The sequence below is a fragment of the Uloborus diversus genome, chromosome 2, assembly GCF_026930045.1.
Source record: "Uloborus diversus isolate 005 chromosome 2, Udiv.v.3.1, whole genome shotgun sequence".
Lineage (NCBI taxonomy): Eukaryota > Metazoa > Arthropoda > Arachnida > Araneae > Uloboridae > Uloborus > Uloborus diversus.
Window position 1 is genome coordinate 24,380,964 of NC_072732.1, and position 12,470 is coordinate 24,393,433.

Sequence of the window (12,470 nt, forward strand, 5' to 3'; positions counted from 1 at the left end):
TGGTTTGGTTTATGAGCAGCAAAAGGGTTGCCATAGCTCGGTCTACTCTTATTATTAGTCTATGAAAAATACCCCTAGCAACGACCACCCAAACCTTCTGAACGGCCGCGGGCGGATGCGTCGTTCTCATTTTTCTGGAAAATCTTTTCACTTTCTGTTTCTGATCAGAATCTTTCAGTTCAAGGAGGAGAAGTCTTACTGGCTGTTAATGAAATCCGATAATGTTCGAGTGAGTAAAAATGTTACTCACGCTTATTTTTTTTTGCTTACGTTTTATAGATGTTATATCGCAACTGTGACGAAAACCCTTCAAAGCAGCCACCCCCAAATGAACCGCTGGAATTTTACTGAATGAAGGGGTGGCTGCTCAGGGAGGTTTCACTGTACTACAATATTTGCAATATAAAGATTATGTGTATTAATTATATTAATCATGTTTTTTGTTATTAAAATAACAAAAATGTGACGTTAATATGTCAGTGATGCCATGTAAGAATATAATGTCTCGTTTTATTTAATACTAGTGATACCCGCACGGCTTTGCCCGTAATAGAAAAATCAAAAGGTCTTTTGGTTCGCCTGTATATTTACAAATAATGTATGGTGAATTTTCTCGCCAGTTGGCTTGTACCCATCTTACGGTTCCACGTTATGATAATTTCGTATCTCGCCAATTGGCTTGTGCCCATGTTACGGTTCCACGTTATGATAATTTCGTAATTTACTCGTCCATCTTATGATATTTTTTTTCTTAAAATTGGAATAGAAAAGGAACCACATCGAATTTTCCAAAAATCGCTTTGAGGTGCACACCCTCATGCTACATACTAACTTTGTGCCAAATTTCATGAAAATCGGCCAAACGGTCTAGGTACTATGCGCGTCACAGACATCCAGACATCTTCCGTACAGAGAGACTTTCAGCTTTATTAAGTAGTAAAGATTCAGAGAATTATTAGTAATGTAGCAATTTTAATATGATAAAAAGGACTAGTTTTAAGTTAACAGTTGATCAGAAAACAGGAAAATGTCCTATAGCAGTGCACTGACTAATGCATGTTTTTTATTTCTGAGTTATACAATTTTGTAAAAGTAGCTACAGAAAAATGAGTAAAACAGCTAATGCTTATATAACTCAATTAAAATAAATAAAAATTTAAAGTAATGTATTAGTTATAAAATACGTATAAAACATTACATATTACAATGACAATAATTAAAAAAAATAAAAACAATTGTTCTAAAATAACATGGTTTTAAATAACTTTTTCATGTTTTATCTTTACATGTTCTTTTATATTTATGTGTATGATACAGGGATGTTTTTCCATGATTTTTACAGGACACCTGCATGAATGTAATCAGTTTTACAGAGCACTCAATATCTAATATAATTCACAGTATTAGTAATGTTATATTTTATTTTTGAAACATTAAATTATCACATTTTACCAATGATTGTGACTATCATTCATGTATAAATACCATTTAAAGTGCATAAATTGTTACATAAAATGTATATTTATAACTAAATAATATGAAAGGAGCATTAATTTTAAGTGATTTGAGGATGCAGTTACTATTTCAAGACACTAGTTTACACTGATTGAAAATATCCGATATATGTCAAAATATTGGATGTTTTTGAAAAGATCATATTTTCAACCCTATGTTATACAGTAAGATCCTCCCCCCCCCTCCTACATTGCTCTCTTTTAGTTTGTAAATGATCTTTTTTATTTCAGGATAATGCATTTTCCTTGCTACATTCTCGATATCCACGTTCTAACCCAGACACCCCTCGGTCTGCTGGCAATAAAACATCCCCTTGCGCTGTGATGTCCCACCTGCAGTCTCCAAATTCTGGGCATCCTTGGTATGTAAACTCACAATTTCATTGTTTAGAGACTTTTATTTTGCTTCTGCTGCATTTTAAGATGCCATCAACATTTTAATGATAAAGGAAATGAAGATTTTATTTTTTGCAGAATTAAAATTATTTTTCTGTAAGTTATACATATGGATATACACATACGTATATGGATTTTCCTGGCTAGTTAATGGGAATAGTGGCACAGATAATTTGAAACTAGTATTTTATAATATAACTAGCTGCGTTGCCCGGTCCTACTTGAAAATAAAAATTGTGTCAAGTGACGTATATTCAACAATCAGGCGTAAAAAATAAATTAAAAATTAAACATCATGATTTTCCTTCCAAACAATGACGGCAAATATTAAAATATTTTTAAGAAATTAAATCCAGAAAGATGGATTTAAAATGCGTAACCATGGAAACACAAAATAAAATAAGTTTAAGGAATTATATGCGAAAGAAAATGGTTCACAATTTGAATGGAATCGAGATTTCTTAAACTTGATTTTAAAAGGCTTGTAACTTTTTTTCCTTTCGAGATAAAAGCTTATTTTTTCGACCGTAGGTCGAGTTAGATCTGGAGTAAAAAATGTCGCTTTTTCCAATGGCATCAAAAAGAAAGGTGTGGGACAATTCCTTCGCTTTTTATGGATTTATTTAATGAAGAAAGTAGTACCTAAATTTCAGCTAAGCCTAAAAAAATTCGAGCTAAAAACGCAAATAACTCCCGCTGTAATAAAGCTAGAGCATTGAAACAAATAGCGTAGAACACGGAAAATTCTACCCTTTCGAACAATATGTAATATTAATATGTGCAAGTAATTTTTCACCCCTATATTCGGGAATTTATGTGAAAATTGTGCGTAAATTGGAATAAAAGAAGAACTATTCATCGAATTGTTTTCGAACTGGTCTGCAAACCTTCTCAGGACTTAAAGGAATAAACTGTTAAAATTTCAGCGCAATCGGCCGGGTAGTTCTCGAGTTTTGCGAGTTCAAACACACAGACATGTAGAGATTATGTATGAATACAGTTATGTTCTGTAATAATATAAGATAAATTTAAAATGGTAAATGATTGTAATTAAAGCTAAACAAAACATATTTATTAAAATAACTAGTGTAGTGCTATTATTGACAGTACATGCCTCTTTCAATTATTTTACTATAGTAGTCACTGGTAGATTTTCGCTTTACGAGCTGTTTCATTCATTTTGGTATAGCAATTGACCTTATTCTTGTTGCTGTAATAACATTATGATCAAAGCTTTGTTGGACAATTTTCTGTCTTTTTATTTGTAACAACTTTTAAATGTTTTTTATGACGCATTTTTTTTTCTAAAACCTTTTTTTTTTACGCTAACGAAAAGGACACACTGATAATCGAGGTAGACTGTAATAATGTTTTCAACTATTTTCCTGATATGGCAGTTAAATTGGTTTTTTTTGCTCAAGTGCAACTACTGACTACTGTGCAAACTGTCAATCTATGGAAAAACTTATAAAAGTAAGAGATAGAATTTCAGTCGTGCTTTTAAACTTCAAGTATGGCACAAACCAATGGCAGTAACCTCACTCATGATCTATGCTTATGCATTACTTCTGGGGTTCTCAAATTAGGTGCTGCAGGGAGAAATGAGGAGAAGCGTCTATGGTATTATCCACGTATTTATATTGGAGATGATTAGTGTGTCGTGACGACTTTTTAATTCCTCAAAGGGTGTCGCAAATTAGAAAAGTTTATGAATCTTCTCATTTTGTGTTGAAAGATAATATAGAACCTAGTGTACTCTAGCATCACACCTGTGATTGTAGTGTGTGAGGGGCTAGACTTTTGAAAATTATGTAGTAAAAGAATTTAAAAATTGAAGTAACTCTTTTCGTTTAAATAAACTAATGTTTTTTTCAATGGTACATTTTAAAGATCCCCAATGCTTTGTATTTTTTACTTTGTTGAATGAATACGCTGTGATCAAGAAATAGAGGAAATATAAGACATGCAATAAAACTTGAGTTCTTTCTTCATGCTTTAAAATATTCTTATATACTGTATGCATCTTAGTTTTTTTACTATAACACTTTGAACCTCCTAAAGGAACTATGAATAACAATGTATATTGCAATTTAAATTGTTTTCTGCAATTTATTTGACTTTTAACATACTTTGGAATAGAATGATAAATTTTATAAGCAAGACGTGATTTACAGTTATTATTAATAGTTGTGTTATTAAATATGCTTTGTGATTGATATTTAATTTTTTAGGCCTCGTAGCCATGGAGGAACCCCACAGAATCGGTCTTTTGATGTGGACGAAACGGAAAATCTGAATCCTGAAGAGTTTAGTAATTCGTGGAAAAAAACTATGTCTGAAATTGAAGAATATAAATCAGATGATTTCTATGACAAAATTTCTGACAAAATAATTCGGGAGTCACCATCTCACAGCATTGGTTCTCGACACAACAGTTTAGATGGCCGATTGGACAGCCTGATGGATCGCTTGGAGCTGGGCTCCAGTGCAGACTCTTCTCCCACGAAAAGGTCTCCTTCTGATTACACAGGCATGAATTTTCCCAGAACTGTAAGTCCCTATTTTTTTTAACACGCTTTTATTAGCTTCACCTGTATGTATGTATGTATCTTGTAACGGAATATTGCAGCTCAAATTTCGCCCACTTCCTGCGATCGGATTCTTTTGAAATTTGGCACGCGACCTCAGACCCGATGACAATGCAATATTCTATAATCAAATTAATTAACTCTTTTAATTGTTAGTTTCCTCCGATTTTAATCAATATTTTGGCATAAGTCCAACAATGAAAAAGGAAAAATTAAAAAAAATACATTAATAAATGCTCGTAAAAATTATTTAAAAATATCTACAAAAACCTTTAATTTTTCAGCATCAGACAAAATTTGTTCCAATGTTCCAAGGTAATTAGAACATGAAATATAATTGTTTTAAACTAATTTCATGCCAAAATTTAGGTGAGCCTTCAATTGGAAATTCATTACTGATCAGACCATTGTTGAACAAAACTTTTATTCAAATGCATCTCAAATTTTCAAAGTAATATAAATATGATTTCCGCATTTATACATCAATGACTCACAGTAGCTTCCCATTGGGGTGCCCTTGTCTTAACTTTAAGATATTACCTCGCACTCGTTTTATAAATAATTTCGTCGCCTGATAATTCTCCAACATAAGACTAAAAAACAGAAAAATAAAGTAATAGTTTAAAAAACTAAAAAAACACGCTTTTGTAGCAAAATGAACTAAAAAGTGAAAAATAATCTTCGGATGATAGTAGTTGACCAATCACTTAATTTTAATGTAATACAAAAAAGCGTGCGGGGCTTCTTATCAGTTGTCTTGAATTTCTTCCATTTGTTGTCCAAGCAAAAATGTAAATAGACAGCACCCCATGGTTTTTTGTATTACATAAAATTAAGTGATTGGTCAACTACTATCATCCAAAGATTATTTTTCACTTTTTAGTTCATTTTGCTACGAAAGCATGTTTTTTTAGTTTTTTAAACTATGATTTTATTTTTAATCTATCTTCATGTTCTCCATGCCTCCTATTTCAAAGTACACTAAAGCTAGTTTTTTAATGATTAAAAATAATCTAAATATACATAAAAAGGCTATAACGGAACATGTTTTAATAATTTGGTATTGTTTTGTAGCAGGGTTTAAGCTGAGTTCAAAAGTTCTTTAGCAAAAAAAGGGGGGAGGGGAGCTGTGGCAAAATATTAAAATATTGAAGATTATTAATGCTGAAACCTCCTGGATCAGGGGAAAAACTAATTTTGGGGCAGTGGACTGTATTTTAGGATTTTGACTGCATTGATGAGTTGTTGGTAAAACAAACAGTTTATTTACAAGTTAGCATTAGATACTAAAACAAGAATAGGATATGCTTGTACCATTGTAAAAGATTGGGAGCGAGAACCCTATGGCTGCTTCCACTAACAACATTTGAAGGGCATCTGCCCATCTGCCGATGGATGGTTTTCCACACACCTCTCTGAAAACGAGGGCTTGACGGTTGCTTGGCGAAACCAAGAGCCAAGACCCTATGCATTCCTCCAAATCGCTCGGGGATGCCCGTAGAAGCATTAACAAATGCATTCATATATTTTTCTAAATGCCTCAATGAGTTTCATCCCCTGCTGAAAACTAATGTCAAAATTAAAATTGTGATCTTACATATAATAAAATAAGATGTTTGTGTGTGTGTGTGTGTGGCGCGCGTCCCGGGAAAAGGGTAAGGCCTAGAAAGATGAAATTTGGTATACAGGTGTAGTTTTTGCTGAAGTTGTGCACCTCGGGCTTCGATTTTCGATATTTTAATTAGAAAAAAAGTTATTTAATGTTTTATGCGTTTTTTTGCACTTTTTAGTACTTTTTACCTCACAAACTCCGAACCAATCGCACCACAAAAATATTTTTTGTATTATAGTGTAGGAAATTTAATTTTAAATAGGATGAATGAAAAAATTTTGAAGATAGAGCAATTTTTGTATTTTTTATAAATTTTTGAAAAAACCTTTATTTTGCATTTTTTTCTGGATTTAGTTTTTTTCGAAACCCATCCTGCAAAAAGTAATGAGCCCTCAATTCCAAACTTTTAGTTGGTAATAGTAAAAACATTCCGCCCCCTTCAGAAGAAAAAAGTTTTTAAAAATACGTAAAAGTTTTTTTATTACAATTTTTTAAATGCAGAACACGACGTGACCTGTAAGCATTGCCGGCTGAGTTCCGCACTTCCTAATCACGTGGCCTAACTGAAATCGTTTGCTTTCTCTTCACTTTTTTTTTTCCAATGTTCAAAGATTTCATATCTTTATTTTCCCAACTTTTTTTTTTTTTTTTTCTGGACGTTTTGCTATATTTATGGGTACTTAGAGCCTTTTTTTGCATGCAATTTTAAGTAAATAAATAAAGCCCACGGTATTTTGCATGATTTTTGTAGGGATTGGCGGTTAGGTTTGGTAGATAGAGAGATGATATTAAGTGAGCAAAAAATGTTTTTTTTTTTATTTTTTTACATAGAAAAGGATTGTTACTTACTATCAGAGGTAGATATGAATGGATCGTATAGATAGATAGATAGAGAGAAAGAGGGAACTATATGTGGACAAATATAGAGGTGGATACAGTAGATGGACAGTAAGAAATCGAGGAATTTCAACGGGGGATCAATGACCCCCCCCCCCCCACACACACACAAACACACACCATGACTTTGAAAAAACAATGCTTTCACATAAAAGTGGAAGTGCTTTTTGTTATTTTCCGACAAAATTTGCATGAAGAGTCCCTTTGTGCCTTCCTCCCCCCCTTTAAAAATATTACAAAGGACATAACGGGAGATAGATCTAGAAAATACTTTATTCAGCACAAAATGTATTTAAGCAGCCGCTGAAGAAGCCAACGTTGGCGTAAAAAGGCGAATGATAATATTGATATATAGAGAAAAACATTAATACCGTCGCTAAATTGTCTAATCAGCCGCCGAAGGCGGCAACCCTGGCCCGAAAAGGCGAATTGCGTAAAAAGGCGGACCAGCTGGTCGCCGCAGGCGGCTAGTTACTAATAAGAGAACACAAGTTTGGTTTCTATAACTGTACAAGTCCCCTTCTCCCAATAATGCATTCATTGGGAGAACACATTGCCCATTAAAACTATGTATTGTTGAACTTAATAGTAAAATATCTTAGCTAAGATTATAATAAGATTTATTTGAATATTGCCACGTTTGCTTTCTCTCGGATCGCTCATTGTTCACATAATTGTTGGAAATTTACTGTTAAAGTACTATCATTATTAATTTATATCAGTGTAATTTCCATTGGTATGTTTATACTTGTGTAGCTAGCCACTTTGTTTTTCAATGTAAGTGATTCATTTTTATTTTGAATTTCAGGAGGGAGCATTATTGTTCGACAGGGAGTTTTCGGAAAATCCAGAGGCTGAAAATGAAATAGATGGTTTGTTGAATGACAGTAATTGACATTTTATTGCTCTTAGGATATATTCCATTCTATAATTTCTGGGGAGAGAAAAACTGGAATGATTATGTCAATGGAACAATCTGAAATAATTTTAACTCTTTTTACTTCCTTCAGGGTTCGTACGGGTCATGGAAATCCTGGAAAGTCATGGAAAAAAGATAACAGAGTTTCAGACCTGGAAAAGTCATGGAAAATTGAAATTTTCATTGAAAGTCATGGAAATTTATTTCAAGTCATGGAAAAATGTCTTGGATAAAGAGAAAGTAATAGTAACTGAAGGAGCATTAGAAATCTTGAGTGATTTAACAGTATAGCACATAAAAGCTATTAAATTTGGAAAATTGAACGATCCAAAAATCAAATCTGAATTTTGAAATCTCATTGCATCCACTTCTGTCGCAGATGCTTGCCTTTTTTTGGGATGAGATTTTACTGCTTGAACATCACTTATTTTGAATTTTCTGTTATTTTCAACACATTTTATGTTTCATATTCTGTAGTAGCAAAATTTCACATTCTTAGTTTTGTCATGCCCACTCAAAAAAGACAATTCAATTGAATCTGAGTTCGATTCCATCACTCATAAGGACTTTATTATTAAATTTATCAGAGTTTATCTTAAGTTGTTGAAGGTTTTAGAAAATAAATATCTTTAGTCAGGCGATAGAATACAGAAAAAGAGGAATTGTAATACTTTAAAACAGTAGTGCCCAACATAAAGCCCACAAAACTTATCTATGCGACCCACTGCTATGTTCAATGTCAGGAATCAAATGTGTTCTGGAATTTCTGAACCTATTAATTTATATGCATTTTGAAAATTTGTTAACAAAACAAGTATACTTTTGAGTCAGAAGATTGATTCATTATTTAATGGTTTTTTCAAAAAAGATCTGGTTTAGAAACATAAAAACTAAACTATGTGGCTTTGCTTTAAAGGACCAAAATACCGTCAGGTTACGTGGATGATAAAAGGCACTGTTGACACTAAAAGGCAACTTTTGTAGCAAATTTATAGAAATTTAGTGATGACTCATTCAATCTTTGTCCCATTCAATATCATTCTGCCTGTTTTTTAAAAAATATTAGACATTTAAGCATCATCATATTCGTTTCACTGCATTTTTACTTTACTTAAATTTATATGATGAAGAAAAATAAGAATAGTTTAGTTTTTTAAATGTACACTTAGATATTTTCTATTAGAAGTAAGTGCTTCAATGAGACTGTGGCATTTATGTAGACGTTTTGCTAATGCTCATTACCAAAAAATTAGCAAGTTTGAGAATAAATAGTGCAATTCTCTTTGTATAACGAAGTCATGAAAATTTTCATTTAAGTCATGGAAAAAGTCTTGGAAAAGTCATGGAATTTTTTCATTCAAATAGAGTATGAACCCTGTTCCTTTAACAAAAAAGGAAGTATTGTATTCACGAAAAAAATTTCACCCAAAAATCGGCCTTAATTTCCATTTTGCTCACCCCCATATGAATGTTGAGTTTTTTTTTCAACCTGACCACACGTGGATATGTGCCTAGGAAAGTACAGACACCCGAAATATCCATTTTGACGATCCCCGAGTTAATTACAACGAGTTTTCTCATGACGTCTGTATGTACATATGTATGTGTGTATGTATGTCGCATAACTCAAGAACAGAATGTCCTAGAAAGTTGAAATTTAGTACATAGACTCCTAGTGCGGTCTAGTTGTGCACCTTCCTTTTTGGTTGCATTCGTATGCTTCAAAGGGGGTCTTTTACCCCTTTTTGGGTGGAAATCATTGTTAATTTCGATGTAAACTCATGTGGTGTTATAATTTGGTGGACACTTGATGATATTTCACCAGTCTTTTGGTCGCCAACTTGGCGACGAATTTGGCGATTTCTTTTTTTTTTTTGAAATCTGGTTTCAATTTGACCACTATTGGTGATATTTAGAGAGTAAACTATTAAATCATATTAAAACTGCCAATAATGAGAAAATGACATTAAATTGGAGTAAAAGGAAGTCATGTGATGCACACATCAGCTCGTTTTAACCAGGGCTTAATTTAAATGGTAGGTCAGCCCCTCACACTTCTTTTCAATTTAATGTGAATTTTTCATAATCAGTAGAATTCAAAAGATTATAGGGCTCTCATACTGCCTTTGCTCAAAATTAAGTGCTAGGCTCAAGAAATGAACTTTATAATCAGTTCATCTATTTATTTATTTTGTTCCTCAATTCTTTGAAAGAGAAGCATATTCTTCTTTGTGCAACTTAAGTTGGAGACTGAGTTCTTTTTTACTTGGCAGTAGAATGCTCTGTAGCTGTTCCACTGCTTCAGACAAATTACCATATACAAAAATTTAACATTGCAATCCAATATTTGCACTTTAAAATAGTTTGTTTCTTATGTTATTCCTGCAAATGCATTTAATTCAGGTTCTGAAAATGATCTTACGATTCCTGTGCTCATCATTGCACTGTCACAATTTTTTGCACCTCTCTTTTGCTTTCCAGTAATCATTTATAGACTTAAACTTTTAAAAAATAAAAATCCGAGCAAAATTTTAAAAAAAGGTAAAATAATTTTATATGTTGAATAAGCACAATATACTTCAAGTGGCAAACTTAGTCTCTGATACGCAATTGTTGTAAAGAGATTGTTCATCAATAATGCCACGCTTTTTTTTTTTTTGTTCCCCCAATCTTTTTGATCTCCCTCTTTGCTGCAGGGTGGGAGATATTTTGATCTATTACTTTGTTAATTTCTCTTATTATTATTATTTATTTATTTATTTATTTTTTGAAAATCATTTGTATGTGTTTTCTTGAAGTTTGAAGGAATTCAAAAGTTAAAATGCACATTTGTGCAAGATTCTGTACTACATTGTACAGAAATTTGTATTTGTTTATCTGTATCAAATCTGTCATTGTGTTAAAGTTTTGCGATTTAATTTTTTAAAACAGAGTTATTTTATTAAACGAAGGAAAATCATGCTTTTATATCTGCTTTCCCTTTCCTCTAAGCAACATATCATCAATCAAGTAATTCCATGATCTAATGATATAATTTTCCAACACAAAAAATGAGAGATAATCCATGACGAGCAAGATTAGCTACTCTTACCAAAATCAGTTGTTTGTGGAAATGACTCCTCTGACCATGGCACGAAAGTATTGTTTTTGCAACAAAAGCTTCAAAAATTAATATGCAGTTGGGATTTTTTTTTCTTTTTTAAAAATAGGGAAATTAAGGCGCTGAAGAACATAGTCAATTTGAAATGTAGGAAAAATTTCTTTAGCAAATTTTGCATTTTGAGAATTTAACGAGAGCTTTCTTATGATTTACAGTGTTGTTATGATTGTTGCTACTTCTATGAGTATAATTTAGAAAAACGTTACTGAAACTTAATATTAATTCTTTTATAATTGCAGATCATAAAACCATCTATGCCATTGTAGATGAATTGAATCAAAGTTCAAGGTAAGAATTTTTTTTCCGCTTAATCATTCTGTTCTCATTTAGACAGGGTTTGTACAGGTAATGGAAATCCTGGAAAGTCATGGAAAAATATAAGCAAATTTTTTCATACCTGGTAAAGTCATGGAAAATTTAAATTTTCATTCAAAGTCATGGAATTTTATTTTAAGTCATGGAAAAATGTCCTGGGAAAAGAAAAAGTAACAGTAGGTAAAAGAGCATTAGTGATTCAACAGCATTGCACATAAAAGCTATTAAAGCTGAAAAATAAAATGATCCCAAAAAGAAATCTGAATTTTGAAATCTCATTGCATCCACTTCCGTAGCTGCCGCACGTCTTTTTTTGCAGTGTGATTTTAGTGCATGGACAACACTAATTTTAAATTTACCATTATTTTCAACATTTCATGTATTTTATATTCTGTCGTTGCGATCTTGCACAGTCCTGATTTTGCTATGCCCACTCAAAATACGCAAATCAATTGCATCCGATTTCTTTTCTATCACTCATAAAGACTTAATTATTAAGTTTATCTAAATTTGTCAAAGGTTTTAGAAGCTTAAGATCTTATGTTAGGCGATAGAACACAGAAATAGAGGAATTTCGATACACTAAAAAAGAGTAGAACCCAACATGCGGCCCACAAATCTAATCCATGCATCCCTCTTCTATGTTCCATGTCAGGAATCAAACATTATGTTCTGGAATTTATGAACCTCAACCTTCTGAATTTTAACCTTTGTCCCATTCACTATCATTCTTCCTGTTTATGAAAAAAATATTAGATATTTAAGCATCATTATATTTCATTCACTGTACTTTTAATTTACTAAGTTTATATGATGAAGACAAATAAGGAAATAAGAATAGTTTAGTTTTTTAGGAGTATACTGATTTTTTTTTTTCAATCACAAGTAAGTGCTTTGATGAGGTAGTGGCATTCATGTAGAAATTTTGCTAATGCTTATTTCCAAAAATTCGCACAAGTTTAATATTAAATGGTACTGTTCTCTTCATGTAACAAGGTCATAAAATTTTTTATGAAGTCTTGAAAAAGTCTCGGAAAAGTCATGGAATTTTTTCTTCCAGATCGAGTAT

General features: G+C 32.1%; 1 protein-coding gene across 1 annotated transcript in view; it reads left to right on the top strand.

The window, feature by feature from the left end:
- The window catches only part of LOC129217782 (CLIP-associating protein 1-like), an 86,044-nt gene that overhangs the window by 45,808 nt on the left and 27,766 nt on the right, over positions 1-12,470 (top strand). The window contains exons 22-25 of the mRNA XM_054852125.1: positions 1,746-1,876; positions 4,142-4,460; positions 7,816-7,894; positions 11,326-11,374. Of these exons, the coding sequence (XP_054708100.1) occupies positions 1,746-1,876; positions 4,142-4,460; positions 7,816-7,894; positions 11,326-11,374 (578 nt within the window). The remainder of the gene's footprint in view (positions 1-1,745; positions 1,877-4,141; positions 4,461-7,815; positions 7,895-11,325; positions 11,375-12,470) is intronic.